This window comes from Arachis hypogaea, chromosome 16 (genome assembly GCF_003086295.3).
Source record: "Arachis hypogaea cultivar Tifrunner chromosome 16, arahy.Tifrunner.gnm2.J5K5, whole genome shotgun sequence".
In the NCBI taxonomy this organism is placed as follows: Eukaryota; Viridiplantae; Streptophyta; class Magnoliopsida; order Fabales; family Fabaceae; genus Arachis; species Arachis hypogaea.
Genome location: NC_092051.1, coordinates 113,397,647 through 113,417,866, shown reverse-complemented (window position 1 = coordinate 113,417,866; position 20,220 = coordinate 113,397,647). Strand labels below are relative to the sequence as shown.

The 20,220-nt window shown below is 38.4% G+C and overlaps 1 protein-coding gene across 2 annotated transcripts; it reads left to right on the top strand.

Annotated features, from left to right (window-relative positions):
• The first annotated feature begins 12,866 nt into the window (after positions 1-12,866).
• LOC112754676 (dihydrofolate reductase) lies at positions 12,867-15,622 on the top strand. 2 transcript variants are annotated; one of them, XM_072220950.1, is made up of 6 exons: positions 12,867-13,169; positions 13,321-13,413; positions 13,518-13,616; positions 14,334-14,375; positions 14,490-14,716; positions 15,015-15,622. In XM_072220950.1, the coding sequence occupies exons 1-6, from the start codon at positions 13,047-13,049 to the stop codon at positions 15,016-15,018; spliced, it is 588 nt and encodes a 195-aa protein (XP_072077051.1). In that variant the 5' UTR covers positions 12,867-13,046; the 3' UTR covers positions 15,019-15,622. The 2 variants fall into 2 exon arrangements, with proteins under 2 accessions (XP_072077051.1, XP_025658169.1); XM_025802384.3 differs by having other exon boundaries at positions 14,490-14,721.
• Positions 15,623-20,220: the final 4,598 nt, after the last annotated feature.

The following is a 20,220-nucleotide window of genomic DNA, read 5'->3' as shown; positions in this document are numbered from 1 at the left end:
ATTGCATGGAGCTGAGACCTAGTTCCTCCACTCTCGCCGATGGCCTAAACCCGAGTTTGATGAAACAGCCTGTATAGGTCTGCTATTGTCGCCGATCGCAGCTGCCGTAACTCCCCCGATTTGAATAGCTTGTTTCTTGTTCTCAATGGATGCCCCTTGTGATTCCTCGAATTGAATCCGACCTATCGCCCATTTGCATGTGGTTGTATTCTTCTTGGACCGTATTGGCCGATGCATTGAAGAAGATCCTACTCGAGTGTTATGACGGCTCCGATCCTCTCCTCCTGCGGTGCTTCATAGCATGTGTGTTGAAGCTCTCGGTGACCGCCTCCATATCCCCTCCTCCCTTCCTCTTTTGGCTTCTCATTGTTCCCAATTGTACTCCCCTGCGTTGCTGATGGATGACCCTATGTCTCAACTCTAGTTTCATCTTTATCCCCTGTTTCTGCTTTCCCTCTTCCCGATAAATCCTCTTCTCTTTGATGTCTTTGTTGGTTGGTTGAAATTAAACCCATATTGATATGATTCAGTATATTATGACTTTGCTTAATTGATGCGAACCCTGCTTCTGCTCTGATTGTTTTCAAAATTTGAACCGGCGGATTAACTGTCCCCTGCCTCTGTAGTCCATTCTCCACTGCCATCGCTACCAGTTGGTGAGCTAAATTGTTGCCGTCTTTTGGAGTCCAAGTAGCTCCCATGTCCGAAGTATCATCCAACAATTGGAGAATGTATCTAATAACTGCATCTACTTCTGCCACTGGTACCTTTGCCTTAATTGCTTGAACTAGAGGTAAGCAATCTGATTCAATTATGCATTTCATTAGTTGAAGAGCCTCTCTGTATGCTTGAGCTTTTGCTACTAATGCTGACACTATCTTGAATATTGTTGTTGACCCAGTGATAATTTTTCTTTGTCAATCTCTGACAACCACTGTTGCAGCTGCCGTGCGTGTTTCCTTTTGGAAAGCCGCATCTGTATTCACCTTCAACCACTCTTTGGGCGGAGGCCTCCAGGTAACTCTCTTTCTCACACCGCTCTTGCCTACTCCTAATCTATTATCATTAGAACCGCCTTCTGTTGCATTATAGGATTCTGTTGTTAGGCACTCTGAATTGACTATTACTTTTTGTGGTTTCATGTTTGATTGCTGAAATATGTGTTGATTCCTTTCTTTCCATATGCACCAGCACACACATCCCAATTTACACAAAATTATTGACTGATCCATCCCGGTCTCCCTCTTGATCTTTTCTGTTGTATCCATCATCCATCTCCCAAAAAAACTCACATTATAGATCATAGGCAAAATTTGTAGACTAGATCCGAACCACACCGTTCTAGTCCACGGACACAACAATAAAGCATGTTCGATAGTTTCATCTGCTTGTTGGCATATGCTGCATGTGGGTGTTTTTGCTATCCTCCTTTGATATAAGTTTGCATTTGTTGGTAGAATTCCTTACATTGCTTTCTATAAAAATATTTTTTTTTCCTTTTATGGCATCGGTAGCTTCTACAGTGTTTCCCAAACCTCCCTCAAATTCTGACTTGTTGAGACTTTGCTGAGATTTCTCTCCTCCCTGGCATCCTTCTCCCCTTTCGCGAAGTGGTAACCCATTCTCACTGAGTACTGTCCATCACTCTTATATGGCCAAATGAAATGATCCCTTTTATTGATCAAACTGATTGGTGTTTTGAGTATTAATTCAGCTATGTTACCAGGAAATATATCATGAATTTTATCCGCCTCCCAACCCTCCCAATCTCTTATCAAATCGCTCACTTTTCGAAATCTACAATCTCCACATCTTTCTGGTTTTCCTTTTTTTGCCACCCCGTTATCCTACTAAATTTCTATCTCCAATCCATTCTCTACACTCCAGTTGCCCTTCCTTTTGAGGAAGTCTCTTCCCTCCAACATACTTTTCCACATCCAAGATGTATTTTTTTCTTCTATTGCCTCCCATAGGCTGCAATTAGGATAATAAATGGCCTTTAAAATCCGCATCCATATAACATCTTCCTCTTTTAGTAGCCTCCAAACTTGTTTAGGCAAGTATGCTAAGTTTTGACATTCTAGGTCTTTAAAACCAAGTCTCTGCTCTTTTTGTTCCTTGTCATTTTTACCCAACTCTTCCAATGAATGCTTCTTTCCTTTCCATTATTCGACCACCAAAATTTGGCAATCGCTGCTTTGATTCTTTTGCAGAAAGATTTTGATAAAAATTTGATAACATTCATGGCATAGACCGGAATCGCCTGTATGACTGCCTTTATCAATACCTCTTTTCCAGCTTGATTTAATAATTTTTCCTTCCATCATTGTATTTTGTTGAGCATCTTATTCTCTATCCACTCCAATGCTCTTTTCTTTGATCTTGCCCAACTCGCTAGCAACCCTAGATATCTTCCGGGATCCTCCCACGTCGCCATGCCAGTGATCTCTTCTATGTTCACCCTACTCTAGATAGATACTTTACTTCCAAAAATCAGCCCAAATTTCTTAGTGTTGATTCTTTGACATGATGCCTCTGTATATTTGTTAATTATCTGAATGAGTTGATAAACATCATCTTCTTGCACCCCGACAAAAACAATACAATCATCAGGAAATAATAAATGAGTAATAACCGGGGCTGTGGGAGCTAATCTAATTCCTAAAATTATATTATCCCTTGCTGCCTTTTCCATGAGAATAGTAAAGCTCTCAGCAGCCAAAATAAAGAGATAGGGTGATAGATGATCTCCCTGTCTAAGTCCTCTTGGGAATTGATCTTGTTGGACAACTTTTCATTTATTTTGAACCTATAACTAGCACTTTCACACAACTCATCATCAACTTCACCCACTCATTACTAAAATCGAACTCTTCCAGAATCCTTTCCAAAAAATTCCATTCCAGTCTTTCATACGCTTTATTCATGTCTAATTTAATGGCTATGTCATTGCTTCCAAGACTTTTTTTTGTTTAATTTGTGAAAAGCTTCTTGTACTATTACTATATTATCCTGTATGAGTCTTCCTTTTACAAAAGCACTTTGAACTGGAGATATGATAACATCTAGCACTCTCCTTAACCTCCCCACCAAAGCCCTCGTTATAATATTTTACACAAAATTATAACAGCTTATGGGTCTAAGATGATTAAGCTTTCCGGTTGACTAATTTTGGGAATCAACACAACATTTAACAATTCCACACACTTCCTTACTCAAAATATCCCAGTGTTTCTGAAAAAATAACCCATTTAATCCATCTGGATCCGGAGCCTTTAAGTCACCCATACTAAAGGCCGCTTTCTTAATTTCCTCCTCATTGATCCTTGCCATAAGCTCCTCATTCGTCTCCCTATTGACTCTCCTAGGTATTTCTCTTATGCAGTCCTCCAAATTTCTAACCCCAGTAGAGATAAACAACTTGGTGAAATATATTTCCACTAATCTCATCATATTTTTCTCTCCTTGTATCCACTGTCCTGACTCATTTCTTAATTTTTCTATTCTATTCCTAATCCTTCTCTGAATTATTGTTGCATGAAAAAAGTTGTATTTACCATTTCAGCCTTGATCTTTGTCCACAATACTTCTCTTCCTGCTTCTATAGTTCTGAGATTTTCCTTTTCAGTTCATACTCTCTCCTCTTATCTCTTTCTGACATATCATATTTCTGAATGTGTTGCAACTCTATTTTCTTTCTTTCAAGTTCTTTGTCTACTCTCTTAAACTTCCTTCTACTCCACTCTATCAACTCCCTCTTGCATCTATTTCTCTTTCTCATGAACTAATTCCAACAAATTCTATTTCTGTCATCCAAAAGCCAACTCCACTTGATCACCTCTTTGCATTCTTCATGTTCTACCCAAAAAGTCTCAAACCTAAAATCCTTTCTTGTTCGAATCAACGGCTGTGTTTCAAGAATTAAAGCACAGTGATCTGAACTTACAGCTGGAGAAGCTTTTAAAATAGCATTCTGGAATATTTGCATCCATTTCTAGTTTACTAACACCCTATCTAATTTTTTCCTAGTGATAAAGTTATTTCTTGGATTACTGAACCATGAAAACTTGTTACCTTTGAGATCAACATCCATTAAACTATTCTCATTTACAAACATTCTAAAAGTTTCTAAATAAATCCTTGGTTGTGGATGAATGCCCACCTTTTCCTCTTGACTTAAGATATCATTGAAGTAACCCAAATAAGCCTGAGGTTCTTCCTTATTCTTATTACTTACCGTTAGCTTCTGCCATAGTTTCCTTCTCTTTTGGAAAATCGGATTTCCATACACAAAAATACCCTGCCATCTCAGTCCATTATTAATATTAATACTAGCCTTAATGTAGTTATCACACCACTCATAAACATTAATATTAGCATTAGCTTTCCATAACAAACATAGCCCACCGGACAAGCCCCGGAGTTCTACACAAAATATATTATCAAAATAGAGCCTTCTTTTTATCCTAAACATCTTTTCTTATTTAGCCCTAGTTTCCATCAGAAATACTATGAGCGACTTTACTTTTTTACATAGATCAAACAACTCGGATATTGTCGGGGTAGTCGCTATTTCCCGACGATTCCAGCTAATTATACTCATGGCTGAGGGTGGGGCATGTTATGACTCCCCTCCTCAGCCATTAGTATTCCCTTATACTGACTAGAAGCATACAGAGTTAAGTCATACTCTCCTGTATCCAGAGCATAACTGTTGTCCTTTAATTTCTTAGGCACCATGTCCTCTTGTTCCCCCTTCCATTCCTCATTAGTTAGCATTAGCAATTGTCTGTTTTCTCTTTTTCTTTTCAAGTTCAACTCCAATTCCATCTCCTTTGCTTGTTGTGCTTCCCATTTAGTAGGCTCTTTCCTTCCCACCTCTTTATCTTCATCTTCTTCGTTACTAATTCTGCATAGTAAACGTTCTCATCTGAGTCTTTCTTTTGCTCCCCCAATGCATTTTCTCTGCCCTGTACCTCCATGGATAGCTTCTTGAATTTTTCTTCCGTTCCTCTCTTCACCATTCCTTGATGCTCATTTATCCTTTCTCTTTCAACAATCTCGTAATCTTCCTTCCTCTTAGCTGTCATGAGCCTTTTTAGTTCCTGGCCAGTAGTTTTCTTCTATGCTTTATCTCCTTGGGCAGCCTTCCAGACCTCTTTTTTGTTGCTGTTCACCTCTCCTTCTTCTATTGTGTACAGATTCATTCCATCTTCTAATTTTTGTGTGTTTTTTCTAGGCCTTCCACCTATCTTGTATTTATCCTCCCTTCCAATCCCAACTTGTAATTGATCTGCCAGAATATTGGACCTACCATTCTTATTTGGCCTGTATATACTCACCTGCTGTGCATCTTTACCGTTTTCTCCCTTTTGGGCTTGTTTGATGTAAGTCCATTCATTGTTCCTTTCTCTTATCTCCCTTATAAGGCTTTTAAATTTATAGGCTGCCTTTAGGTCAAGCAGCATATCCTCATCTCCCTGAAAATCATGGATTTCTTGTACTTCTCCCAACTGCTCTCCTGCTTCAGCCATCACATTCTCTCTTCTTGTTTGGTTTTTCCGTACACTTTTCTCCCTTATTTCCTACTGCAAATTTTGTTTAGCCCTAATTCTGCTTTCTTTAGTGCTTTGTTCCTCCCTACTCTCTCTTCCAAGGTTTTGTTGATCACGCACCTGCTCTTCCTCTTCTTCTCTCCATCTATGTTGCTTTGACCCTCCTCCTCCTATGGCTAAAATTGGACGAACTTGGCTAACTCCTAGTCCTGGTGAGTACTTCTTCTTGGTTGGATCCCAGCATGTCATGGCTGTTGGATTCTTGCATGTTTTCTTCTCGTGTCCCAATATTTCACAGTTAAAGCAGTAGTTGTCTGGCAGCCTTTCATATTTAAAGAAAACTCATAATGGTGGCATCTCCTCTCTTTCTAACCAGAAACCTGTAGACAGAGTCTTGGTAATATTGATGCTAACTCTAATCCTTAAAAAAGATCTCCTAAGAACGCCATCCACTTTTGGGTCTTCAGCCTCTGCCAAAACTTTCAACATTCCTCCTATAAGAATTTCGGTCTCCTTATTCATGTGATCAAGTGGAATGCCATGAACTTGAATCCAGAACTCCATGAAGTCATGATCAACCTTAAAAATTAATTCACCCTCCATCCATAATGTGAGATTGACCAGATTTCCTCTGACATTCTAAGGACCATTTTGAATAATCTGAAGTCCTCTTTTCCTATCTTTAAAGCTGAATAACATCTTCTTTAACCTAATGTTAGTAACTGCAACTCCTTGTGGGTTTTTTCACATTTTCAATAATGCATTTTTGCTTGTTTCATCTCTTTATCACTTATTATCTTTCCCATCACATTCAAGCAATCCTTTTTGTTTCCCAGCTCTCTGAACTTGTTGAGTTTGATGACTTTTTCTTCTATGTTATTCATATTGTTAGTTGCTAATCTTTTAGTCTTTGTATATTTCAGGTTTCATAGTGATTTTGGTAGATTAGATGGAAAGAAAATAGTGTGAGAATACGAGTTATAAAATTTAAACAGGTTGAAAAAAACTCCCTATTGAAGAAGAACCAATGTTGACTAAATCCCCATAGTGGTCCTCCAGATTCAGCCCGTGCACCAATTTTGTCCCTGAGATTCCAATTGCACTGTTTATGTCCCTCAGATTCCAATTCGAGCACCATAATGGTCCTTCGAAGATTTTCCGGCGTGACTCAGCGACGGCGTTGCTTATGTGGCACAGCCACTGCCACGTTGGAGAGTCAGAACGACGTCGTTTCATGGGGCAAAATGATTGAAAGCCCACACGTCGCCGTTTTGATCACAGTGAGAGTAGTAGTAACTTGGGCAAAGGGTTTGGTATTCGTTACGTCTTCTCCTCCATATTTTCTCACCTCTCTCAACGCTTGGTCTCCTCCTCCATAAGCAGTAGCGACAGGCAAGGGCACTGCTGCCTGGTTTCTTAACATTGCTGTACTGAACTTGGGGGAAGGTTCGTGGTTCACCATTGAAGCATCGACTGAAGAACCGTTTAAGCTAGCTTCAAGGTACAAATTTTATTATATTTTTTTGAATTTTTTGGATCATGTTTCATTCCTGATATGGCCGATTGTTAAAGTTACTTGAACATGATGCATGTAGTTTGTGTTAGAATCCACTGCCTGTTAGGATTTTAGTGTTTTCCTTCTTCAAACCAGTAATGCATGCTCTGTTTCTTGTGAAAAGAACAGGGGTTAATCTCTGGTGGTGTGTAATATCTAAGTTAATTGTTGTTTATGTGTTGCATGCGTGGTGAATTTTAAGCATTTCCTCTGTTATGTTGCAGATGAACGCCGAATTGTTAGACATAATGTTTCATCATGGGAAAAATTTTGAGAGGGGGAAGGATGGGAAATGGACATACACACCTGACAATAGGCATTGTTTGGGTGATCTGGATGTGGACAGGTTGGATGTATTCTACCTGAGAAATTACTTTAAAGAGCTAGGCTATGAGACCATGAAGGAGGTTTGGTGGCAGGTCCCTGGGATGAGCCTGGAAGTAGGTTTGAGGCGTTTAGACTCTGATAATGAGTTGAGAGAGCTGTGTTCTCATGGTGGAAAGAACAATGGGGTAGTGGATGTCTACATTGAACATGGCATTTCAGAACCTGAAATAGTACAAGGAGAGGATGTTGTTGTGCATGTTGATGACGAGGTGAAGGATCTTGGAGAGCAAGCCAAGTCAAATGCCAGGATGGTGAAAGACCCCCTGTCAAACCTACCACCGAGAAGGACCCTCCTAGGAGTTTAAGCATGGTAACATACAAGCCCCAAGCTAAAGAGGCGTTACTGAAGAAGAGCAATGTGAATTCTAACATGGAGTCCCAGCCTAAGCCTAACTCAAAGTGTAAGCCTAAGACAGTTCCCAAATCCAAATCCATGCCCAGACAGAACAATGTAACTAGGACTAGGAGATATTGTCTAAGGTCTGTAGGGAAAGGTATTTCAAAAGCAAAGGAAAATGCTAGTGATCATGTTCTTTTATCCTCTGACTCAAACTCTCATGACAGCTACGAGAGTGCTGAGGATGAGGCCTATAAGCCACAAGAGCCGGATGATAGCTCAGATGAATCGGGCATTGGATATACTGTTCCTTCACAGAAGAAGAAAGTCAAGAAACCCAATGCAAGGAAGAAGGTCCAGGCTGAGAGTGGAAAGGAAAAAGGGAAGGCCAAGGTCTGTGTTGATGATGATGGATTTGTGGAAGACGTTTCTGATGAAGATGTGGACATTGAATTTGTGGGGGGAGGTATAAAGGGGGATAACCATGATGCTTTTGATCCGGGGTCAGAATCGGATGGTGGCAATTCGTGGCACTCTTTGGAGATGAAAACACCACCTAATTCAGAGGATGAGCTGGTTGGAGAAGAAAGTTCAGATGAGGTATTTCCGGTGTTTAGACAGGGTGCTAGGTTCGGGGAACTACATTTAGAAGTCGGGATGAAGTTCAATACTAAGTGGGAGTTCAAGGAGGCAGTGAGGGAGTTCACTATACAAGAAGGGAGACGGATGAGGTTTAGGAAGAACGATGGTAAAAGGGTGAGGGCAGTATGTAAGGTGAAGGATTGCAAGTGGGTTGTATACGCATCAAGGGACCACGAAGACAGTTGCTGGCAAGTTAAGACTTTCTTCAATGACCACACTTGTCCACGAGAGGATAAAAACAGGGCAACAAATAGAAATTGGGTTGCAGGTAAGTTGGTAAAAAAACTAAGGAAATATCCCAATTTCAAGAACTGTGAGGCTACAACATATTTCAAGACGAAATATGACTTGTCACTCAATAGGAACTCTATATCACGGGCACTGTGTGATGCTAGAAATATAGTCTATGGGGATGCCAAGGAGCAATATGCTATGCTTAGGGACTATGGTGAAACACTATTGAAAACAAACCCGGGATCAACTGTTCAGATATGCACAAAGCCACAGCCTAGTGGTGAGGTCATATTTGAGAGGATGTATGTCTGCTTGAGTGGCTGCAAGTCAGGTTTCAAGGCTGGCTGTCGTCCGTTAATTGGACTTGATGGGGCTTTTCTAAAAACTGTTTTCGGGGGGCAAATTCTATCGGCTGTTGGACAAGATGCTAATCATCATGTCTATGTCATTGCCTGGGCAGTTGTGGAAGTGGAGAACTTTGAGAATTGGAAGTGGTTTCTAGAGTTGCTACATGAGGATCTTGGAGACTACAAGACCCATGGGTGGAACTTCATCTCTGATATGCAAAAGGTAATTTCTTACTGAAACCTTAATCAAAGTTAGGGACTATTATGGTGAAGGATTGGCAAAGTTAGGGACTATTATGGTTATCGTTATTCAAAGTTAGGGACTATTATGGTGATCGATTTTCAAAGTTAGGGACTATTATGGTAACATAATGCTTGATATCTTCAGGGATTACTGCCTGCTATGAAAGCCGTGATGCCTAATGTGGGACACCAATTCTGTGTCTGGCACTTGTGGCAAAATTTCAATAAGCAGTGGAAGGACCTGGAGCTTAGGGGACTGTTATGGGAGTGTGCTAGAGCTACAACATTTCAAGAGTTTAAGGTACATAAAGCCACTTTTGTTGAAACTGGAGTTAGCTTACATGGACTTCTTTCCCAACTATTAACTGTTGAATTTCAGGAATACATGGATATGATAAAGTGGCTGAACGAGGACGCATGGAAGTATCTTGACAAGTGGCCAAGGGAGGCATGGACGAGGTCACAGTTCAGGCACAACCCGAAATTGGACTCAATTTGCAACAACACCTGTGAGGTTTTCAATTCAAAGATCAAAGAAGCAAGGGAAAAGCCTATACTTACTCTTCTAGAAGAGGTGAGAATGTTTGTCATGCGGACTATGGCTAAGAACAAGGTTAAGTTGGACAATCACCTGGGGCTGTTACCACCGTAATCAAAAGTAGGTTAGAAAAGGTGAGGAAAGAGTCCAGACATTGGCATGCTATATGGTCTGGAGATACTGGATATGAGAAGTTTGAGGTTCATGGGCGTCCAACAAACCATGTGGTAGACCTGGGGAAAAGATTATGTACCTGCCAGTTCTGGATGTTAACAGGTTATTCTCTCCCATCCACTTACCTTTGCTCATTTAATTTTACACTAGTGTTATAAATAATTTTTGATTTAACCTAAGCTGGAAGTAAATGGGACTTGTAGGGATTCCATGCGTTCATGCTTGTGCAGCACTGGCCAGAGTCAACAAACACCCAGAGGATTTCTGCCATAAGTTGATAACCATGGAGTCTTACAAGGAAACATACAAGTACCACATCAATCCTATACCTGGCCAAGCCTTCTGGGAACAAAGTCAGTTTAACAAGCCATTGGCACCACCAATCAAGAGGAAGCCAGGGAATCTTCAAACAAAGAGGAGGAAGGACTCAGATGAAGTCTCAAGTTCTAGCAAGAAATCTAAGCCAGTAACAGCCTTGAAAAGACAGCTTCGGCCTTTCACATGTAAGTACTGCTTGCAAAAGGGTCACACCAAGAGAGGATGTGAAAAGAAAAGAGCAGCTGATGCTGCTCAAGCTGCAGCTGATGCTGCGGCTGCTGCAAAGGCAGCAGAGGCTGCTAAAGACCCTAAAAATGCTAGTGCACAAGCAACTGCAACTGCCCAGGCCACCACAACTGACACTGCAATTGCCTCTGCATCTGCCAGTGCCACTGCAACTGCTACTCCAAATGCAACTACTACTGCTACAGCTACGGCTAATGCTAATATTACCATCAATTCTGCTCCTATTGGTCAAGCATCAGAAATTGATCTGTCACAGCCAATTTGTTCTGAACCAGAAGACTCTCAAAAGGTACAATTTTAATTCTATAATAAGCCTTTGTAATTCATGGAGTAAAAACTCTGAAAAAGGTTTACTGAGTGGCAATGTTTGGTATTTATTTCTGGTTTGAAATTTGTGTAGTTCACTGAAGTAACCGGAGAACCAGCCACAAGACCTGCCAAATTGCCTACTAGAAGAAGGTCACCTCCAACAACCCCTTCTACAGCACTGGACCCAATGAAGGGTGCGAGTTCTGCCACTGCTTCACGATTCACAAATTTTCTGAAGTTTGTGCCGACTCCTGGATTTAAGCACCCCCAAAAGAAGTGAACTTTCATATTAGGACATTAGGACATTTTGCTTGTCAAGTGTTTGTTTTTTGTTAAAAGATACAGTGACTGCGCTCACTCTAAACAATGGTTCATTTTGTTGATTACTAATCAAGTATGTCATGCTACTTGTTCAATTACTTATGGTTGTAATGTGTTAAAACTATGAATGGTTTGCCATATTTTGGTATTGATCAATTAATACTGTCCATGGTTTGTATCAATCTTGCTGTTACTTATTTACAAGTTCTTTTACTTCATCCAACAGGATATTATATTATATCAAAGTAAGATGATTTACACAAACCTTGTTATGTTACCACATAACAGTTTCATTCATTAATTTGGGAACTGCATTACATTGACATGTTCTCAACCCTTTAATAGCACCAATCCTACAAAAACAACAATTACTAAGAACCCAAATCCAAGAACATGAGTTATGAATTTTAGATTCCTAATGTCTGCCTCCATCTTGCCCATCCGCCATGCAAAGTTCATCTTCCTGTCACCATCATCATCTCCTGCAACAGCTCCTTCAGACAACTCCTCTTGCACAGAATCAGCCCAGACGAATAACCCACACCATGTTTTTCAATCTGCTATAAATTATTAAACTTTACTCACATTATAGTTGGGGCAACCAAAGAAGGGCTTGTTAGGATGCGACTCCGTCCCAGACCACCTTAGCACCGGGCGACAACCACAGCCGCACCAGTCCGGAACCCGTCCATGCCTGCTTCACGTCGTGCTTCTTCTCCAGTTCTCCGTCGACGATGACCGGTTGGAACTTCCTGCAACATGGCTCCCACTTCCTCTCATGGGGGACAGCTATCGGTGTACAGAAGAGATGCAGAAGAAGACGTTGATGGAGAGAACCTCAATGGGAAGGCCAACGAAATTTTAGGGTTTAAAAATGAGGACAGGGACTACATTAGGAAATTTTATCACACATTCCACGTCATATGTACACTACGGCGTCTAACGTGGCAGTGGCTGTGCCACATAAGCAACGCCGTCGCTGAGTCACGCCGGAAAATCTTCGAAGGACCATTAAGGTGTTCGAATCGGAATCTGGGGGACATAAACAGTGCAATTGAAATCTCAGGGGCAAAATTAGTGCACGGGCTGAATCTGGGGGACCCTATGGGAATTTAGTCAACCAATGTTCTTAGAGTACTTTCCTGTTGAGAGGAGAAGAGTTCCCTATTGGAGAAGAAGTTACAAATCAATTCATATTTCTCTTTTCAGCAAGGGACCAAGTTTAAATGATTTTGGTTAACAATTGATGGACTATGTTCTTTTTTGTAAGTGTTTTGATGGACCATAAGAATGCAAAACGAAGGCCCCATGAAAATCAAGATTCTTGGAGCAGCCCATAAGCGCAAAGCTTGTAAGTTTGCACGTGCAACACCAACCTGCCACCGTTAAGTAGATGGAGAAATCATAAACAAAAACAAAAATAAAGGTAGGTAGAGAAATTCAGTAAGTTTAAGCGTTGAACACTAGCCAAAATTCCAAAAAGGACGAAGCTTCGGTTTAACAATCTTGTCCATTTAATAATAATAATAATAATAATAATAATAATAATAATAATAATAATAACTATTACATATAATTATTATTATAGCCACAATTTATATAAGAGTACAATTAGATGATAATTTAATATATTAAAATTGAATCCATTTATTTATATTTTGTTACAAAAACAAAATGATAATATATGTTGCATAACCAACCAACCTCCCGCTGTGTGATGCAATGGGCTGTTGGAAGTTGACTTCATTGAATGTGAAGTAGGTAGGTACCAAGTACCAACGTGCACACTTCTCAGTCCTTACAAATAGCATCTTGTGGTGGTGGTGAAAGTGAAATAGCCATGGAAGGAGAAAATGGAAAGAAGATGAAGATCCTGTGCCTCCATGGGTTCAGAACTAGTGGGAGTTTCTTGAAAAAACAAATAAGCAAATGGGACCCTTCTCTATTTTCAAAATTTGACATGGTAAATTGGTAAACATGCTTCTTTCATGCTGTTCAAGTAGCAAGAGATTAGGCTCTCATCAAAAGAGTTTTGTAATTTAATTTTTTTATATAATTCTTTAATTAAAAAAATGATATGAAATAAAGCTGTTTATATATGCATTTTGTGACAGGATTTCCTAGATGGTAAATATCCTGCTGGAGGGAAGTCAGATATAGAAGGAATCTTCCCTCCACCCTACTTTGAATGGTTTCAATTCAACAAGGTAATGTAAGGATACTGTCTCTGTATCCTTTTAATTGTTTCATTTGAGATAATATGTAGCTGAAAAGAAAAATGATTATTATGCACAACACAATTCTTGTTCAGGAATTTACGGAGTATACTAATTTGGAAGAGTGTATATCATACTTATGTGAATACATCACAGCCAATGGCCCCTTTGATGGCTTCCTTGGCTTCTCACAGGTACAATTACATTCATATTCACAACTTGTGGACTCTATATATGATTAAATAATCTGAATGCATGCCAAAGAGGTGAATAAAGGACCTCAATAGGGATTAGGGAGGTTCTGAGTTCGGGTCAAGAAATAACATGCTTTTTTCACTCTATAAACCGTTGCTCACGTTATTCAATATTTATACTATTTACCTATACTTTTTTATAAACAAAATATTATGTGCATATTAAAAATCAGTTATCAAATTAACTATTATATGTTTGTGTATAAATAGATATGTTATTTAATTTATTTTCAATGTGTATTTTATACTAATAATTAATTTATTTGTTAATTTTTTATATATACATAACATAATTAAAAAGTATTAAATTTAGCTAACATATATTTTAAAGAGATATGATAAAATTACCCATTAGCAAAATTTTATAAAACAATATGTAAAATTTAGATATTTATTTATTTATTGTGTATTTATATAAGAGTTTAATTTTGAGTACTGACAGTGTAAAATGTTCAATCTTATCCATCTTTAAGGATGATCATTCATGCAGTCAATAAAAATAATAGTTATTTTTTTATGATATGGTATTACGTAACTAATACCCATGACAGTACATCAAAATTAAATTTTATATAATAAATATAAAATCTTCTATTAATAATAACCTTAAGATGTGTCCTACTGTCTCACTCGGATTGACTCCTTTTCTGTTATTAGGGCGCAACGCTTTCAGCACTTCTAATAGGTTACCAAGCACAGGTAAGCTACAACTAGTAATTTGATTTATAAATAAAAACTAAAACTAAACCAATCTCTTTTTCAAACGAAGAATATAAAGGTAGAATATTTGATTAATGAACATGAAATCCACAGGGGAAGTTGTTGAAGGAACATCCACCGATAAAGTTGTTTGTATCAATATCTGGATGCAAATTTAGAGATCCAAGCATATGTGATGTAGCCTACAAGGAACCCATAAAAGCAAAATCTGTTCATTTCATTGGTGACAAAGATTGGCTTAAATTGCCTTCTGAGGAGCTCGCCTCTGCTTTTCAAAATCCCCTCATAATAAGGCACCCTCAAGGTCATACCGTCCCACGGTTAGGTAGCCTCTCACCAAATGTTTTTCTTCAATACCCTTTATTGTATGTACATTTTTTTTAAATATCTTTATCATATATATATTTACAAAAACATCTTTTGTTATCTGTAGAACTTAAATCCAGAACTTTTGGAATAGAGTTATAGTATAAAGTAGTTATTATCTTGACTAATTTTATATTTTTTGTTAATAAATACAATTAATAAATAAGAAGGATGAATTAGTACTAATTAATATATTAGTTTATGTAATGTTTTACTATTGTGATTGAACTTTCCTTTAACTATCACAAACAGATGAAATGGCCACCAGCCAGCTACAAAATTGGGTTGAAGAGGTACTAAGCCACAGAAAAGTTGGTATCTCGGAATATGACAAGAAATTAGAAAGTGAAGTAAATAAGTCAGATGCAAAGGTGCTAGAGGCATGTAACGGGGTGGCTCAAGCCTAAATGTTAGAGCTTATAAGAGGAAGCAGAAGCACCTGAATTTAATACAGATTATATTATTACTATGTATTGAAATTCATCCACTATTGAATGCCTTATATGTGTTGTCTTTATATCAACGAAATTGTGACAAATACAGCACACATATTTAGCACGGAAATGGTTAGTCTTTCAGTGTTTTGGTCCTGCTAGTTCTGTATTCAACTAGTGGTTAGCAGAGCCAAATAAGAATGAGAGTGAGCATGACGAGTGCTTTGTGCTTCCCTTGCCAACCATCTTTAACCGCGACCTTAAGTGCTGCTAGGTAGGCTATTTGTGATTCTGTTTTCTTTCTCTTTTATTTGATGTTCACTTGTATTTTAACTTTTGAATGTTTAATGGGAGAATACTGAACAATTATTCGTGTAATTCTGTTATTGTTGATGGTCCTCAATAAAAAAACAATGGTTTAAATCATGTTTGAGCATCAGTGGATCACGGATTTTAGTTGGAGACAACTTTGGCAATAAAAAGCTTAACAAGTTAATAATCATGCAGTAAAATGGAAATGCAATGAACATTAACAGGGGTGTGGAGCCTTCGTGTTATAGAAGGGGGCTGTTTGTATCTTAGATGTGGTTATCATGTATTGTTTGCTTTTCCTGTAAACTTGTCACCTAGTCCATTATATATTTAATATTTATCTTATTAATTTTACAACTAAAATATATCATATAGCACTCTAATTATAACTAAAATATATTTCACAACTGACGATTGACTAGCAACTATTGACTTACCAATCGACTGCCCCATCACCGATGCCAGTTAACCGATCAATAGACCGACTCTCCTACCAACCTACCCTTACAAACCAACTATCCATTGACATAAACACTATAGGTCGAGATCACCTTGTGATCAATGCTAATTAACAGAACAATCGTCTGCGGACCTAACCTAACCAGCCGAACAAATCGACCGATTACCCTGTGACTAGATGTTGGCTAGCAGAACGACTGCTTGATTGACTCGCATACCAACCTCAAAAATGCTGAAAAAACTTTGCTTTGAAACCATTTTTTCCTAGAGCAATTGACGCATTAGTAGAAACATTTCTCTTTTTTGGTCTACGAACGGCAAAGATACCCGTGAAAGCAGGTACCCACGGGGATTACTCACGATAGGAGACTAACTGTAAAATTTTCACAGGGGCAAGGACCCGCCCTCGCGAATAAATGGGACAGGAACATGAGTAGCTCTACCTGTCCCATGAAGATCTTTGAAATCTCCAAGAAGAGGGAATTTACTAAAATGCCCTCACTAATATATAAAAGTTATATATTACCATCTTGGTATTTATAAAGAAAAATTCTACTCCCACCCTTAACCATTTTATGAACTCCCACTCCGCACCTCAGTAATTAGAAAATGATATTGCGATTTCTAACCACTAATTTTGACCTTCCGCCTCCTTCGTTAGTGTCTCTATCCAAAGCTAACCGATCTTGTCTACATAGATCGTTAAGTCAACACATGTCAAGCAACAATTTAAAGAGACAAATCACCCCTCGACCTTCTTCTTCTCTTTTTTCCTCTCCTCCTCTTCACGAACCAGAACAGCACTAGGTCAACTCCTTTTTCTTTTTCTTTTCTCCATCATTTTTTGTCACCATCATCACCAACATCCAGCACTATTCTCTGCATTCTCTCATTCTCCTCTCCACCATTTTTGGCCACCATCATTCTCTGTTTCCGCTGCACTGTTCCACTACCATGATTCTTCTTCTTCTTCTGACCGCACCAAAAACACAAAGCTATATCTCTCTCCTTACTTCTCTATTCACTGCTGGCAACCACAGCGCAATCACAGCTACCCTCTCACCCTTTTTCTTCTCCTTATCTTTACAATCTCTCTCTCTTACTAGTTTGTCCCTGTCTTTATTTGGTTTTACACTAAATCCCAAGTAAAGAACCTTACATAAAATAAGATAGTGATTTTTCATGGACCAACAACTACTTGACTGCAAATATCACTAATACACCAATTCAAATACTGACACATTCTATAATCACCAAATTACTCTTTCACATAAAAATTGATACTTTAAATAGATATACGTATCCAATAATCAAAATCCAAAAAAGGACAACTCGTAAGACCATATCCCAAACTAAATTTAAATATTTAAACAGATAAAATTACTCAACTGAAAAAGAAGAATAAGAAGAAAAAAAAGGAGGAGGTGACAGTAGGGTTGTGCAGTGAGAACAGAGAATGGTGGTGCCGTGAATGTGAATGATGATGGTGGCCAAAAATGGTGAAGAGGAGACGGAGAGAAGAGAGTTGGTTCGGTAGTGATCTGGTCGTGAAGAGGATGAGAGGAGAAAAGAAATATGGCATTAAGTTATGGTTGAACAACGAAAGAAAGAAGAAGAAGTAAAGTGTTCTTGAGCTCTCCAAAACGACGACGTTTTGTTAATTGTATAGGGGGCGATTTGTCCCTTTAAATTATTGCTTAACATGTGTTAACTTAACGGTCCACGTAAGTAAGATTCGTTAGCTCTGGACGGAGATATTAACGGAGGAGGTGGAAGGTTTGATAGAGTTAGTGATTAGGGACTGCAATGTCATTTTCTAATTGATGAGGAATGGAATGGGGTTCATGAAATGGTTAAGGCCCAGGGTGGGATTTTCCTCTATTTAATATGTGTATTAGATTATGTCAAATTGAGTTTGAAACTTTAGATTGTATTATCTTATGTTAAATTTTGTTGAACTTTTGAATCACTGTGTTATGAATTTTTTTTTTAACTTTTTAAAATGAAATACCAGCAGATACCTACGAGTATCTGTCATGGACAATTAAATGAAAATCTATAACAGAAATAACAGAAATTCTTTGCATACAAGCGATTAGGGCTTGTAAGCCTTACAAGTCAATTAACCACTAACGCCCAAAAATGCGCTCCTAGTGTTACGTAGCTTACACGCGCTATATAACAGATCCCGCGAATATATAACTACCAATTTTAAAAGATTTATTTCCTTCTTCATTCTCCTTCTTTCCAAATTTCTTCGTTCTTCTTCTCGCACGTCTTCCCCTGCCTTTTCGATCGTTCTTTTTCCCTCCTTTCTCACTGGTTTGTTCTTCGTCATTGACGTGAGTTTCTCTCTCTGTAGCTCCAGCTTCATTTTTTTTCGATTTTCTGGTTTCTGAAATCAAAGTTTGAACTCGTTTTGAAGATAATGGATGATTCAACCTCAGATTGTCAGCTGAATCAGGGTGAAGTAGATTTTGAATTTGAATCTAACGAAGTTCCTGAGGTTTGATTTACATTCAGCTAATTACGATTACTCTGAATTTTGTTGCAGTTATTCGTATATCATTGTCTAGCTGAATAATTCATGAACATTGACTGTGAAATTAACGTGTGAACATAAATTTGTGGATTGAATCTAATGTATTAGTTTTGAATAATTATCTGCAATTTATAGCAGACGCTCGGGTGTAGATCAGAATTTTTTGGGTGTATTTTAGGGAGAAGTGTGGGTGTATTTACAATTTATGGATTTTTTTGTTATTTTAGTTGAGTTGTTGTCGTTTGGGTGTATTAGATCATACATGATTGGGTGTATTTTTAGTTTTTGACATGGTGTATTCTGCAGCCTCTCTCTGTTGTTGATGACCAGTTTGTTCCCAAGGTTGGAATGACCTTTACCACCCTTGAAGATGCTGGAAAATTTTACAGGAACTACGCCAAGGCTGCAGGTTTTTCTACAAGAGTTCGGAGTACAAATAGGAAGGGAAACGAGATTAAGAATTAATTGATTACATGTAGCAGAGAGGAAAAATGGAAATCTAAAATATCTCCGACCGAGAAGACAAATCTGACAGCCGATTTAAACTATCCTGCAAGAATTTATATACACACATTGAAGGATGTTGGTGCTTGGATCATTTCAAAGGTTGTGCTGGATCATTCACACCCTTGCTGTCCAAGTAAAGCAAAGATGCTCAAACAGCATAGGGAACTAAGCATGTTGTCGTACAATAGAGAATAACGAGAAGGCTGGTATTAGACCGAGCAAAACTTACCAATCATTTGTTGCGCCTGCCGGGGGTCATCGCGAGTTAAATTTTATTGAAAAGGATGTGAGGAATTACATTACGAGAGAAGTGCGGAATGTTTCTGAACAAGAAGATACAAAGGAATTCGGGAAATATTTGTTAAGAATGAAAGAGAAGAATCAGAATTTCTTTTTTGAGCTTGAACTCGAGGAGGATCAATCGATTAAGCTGGCTTTTTGGGCCGATGCAAGAAGTAGAGCTGCCTTTGATTATTTCGGAGATGTTATTTCATTTGACACCACCTACAATACAAACAGGTAATAAACTGCCCCTGTTTATGATGCTAAATTAATATTTTTTTATGAATCTGCCGCAGAGGTGTATATTGGGTGTTTTTGGGTGTATACAAAGTATTTGTTGGGTGTACGTAATGATTTTTCATTCTGCACTATGGTAATTTATTTCAGGTATAATTTGGTTTGTAGTTCTTTTGTCGGGGTGAATCATCACGGTCAGTCAACACTTCTTGTATGCTCTTTGATGAAAAACGAAGAAATTGAATCATTCAAATGGTTATTTCAATGTTGGCTTCGTTGCATGGGAGGAAATGCTCCGAAAGGGTTTCTCACCGATCAATACGCATCAATGAAAAGGGCTTTAGAGGCTTGTATGCCAACAACAATTCACCGTTGGTGTATTTGGCACATCATGAAGAAGATTCTAAGCAAATTAAACGGGTACAAGGGACATGCAAAAATTGAACAAGAAATGAGCCAAGTTGTTTGGAACTCTCATAGTAAAGATTCATTTGATAGAAATTGGAATGATTTTCTGCTGAATTTTGGTCTTGTGAACAAAAAGTGGCTTTCAGGTAAGGTTTGTTTAAAATCTGCAGCAGAGGTGTAAATTAAATTTTTTTTGGGTGTATTTATAGTCTGTTTTTGGGTGTATTCTGCAAATCTCTATGAAGACCGTCATATATGGGTTCCAATATATCTGGAT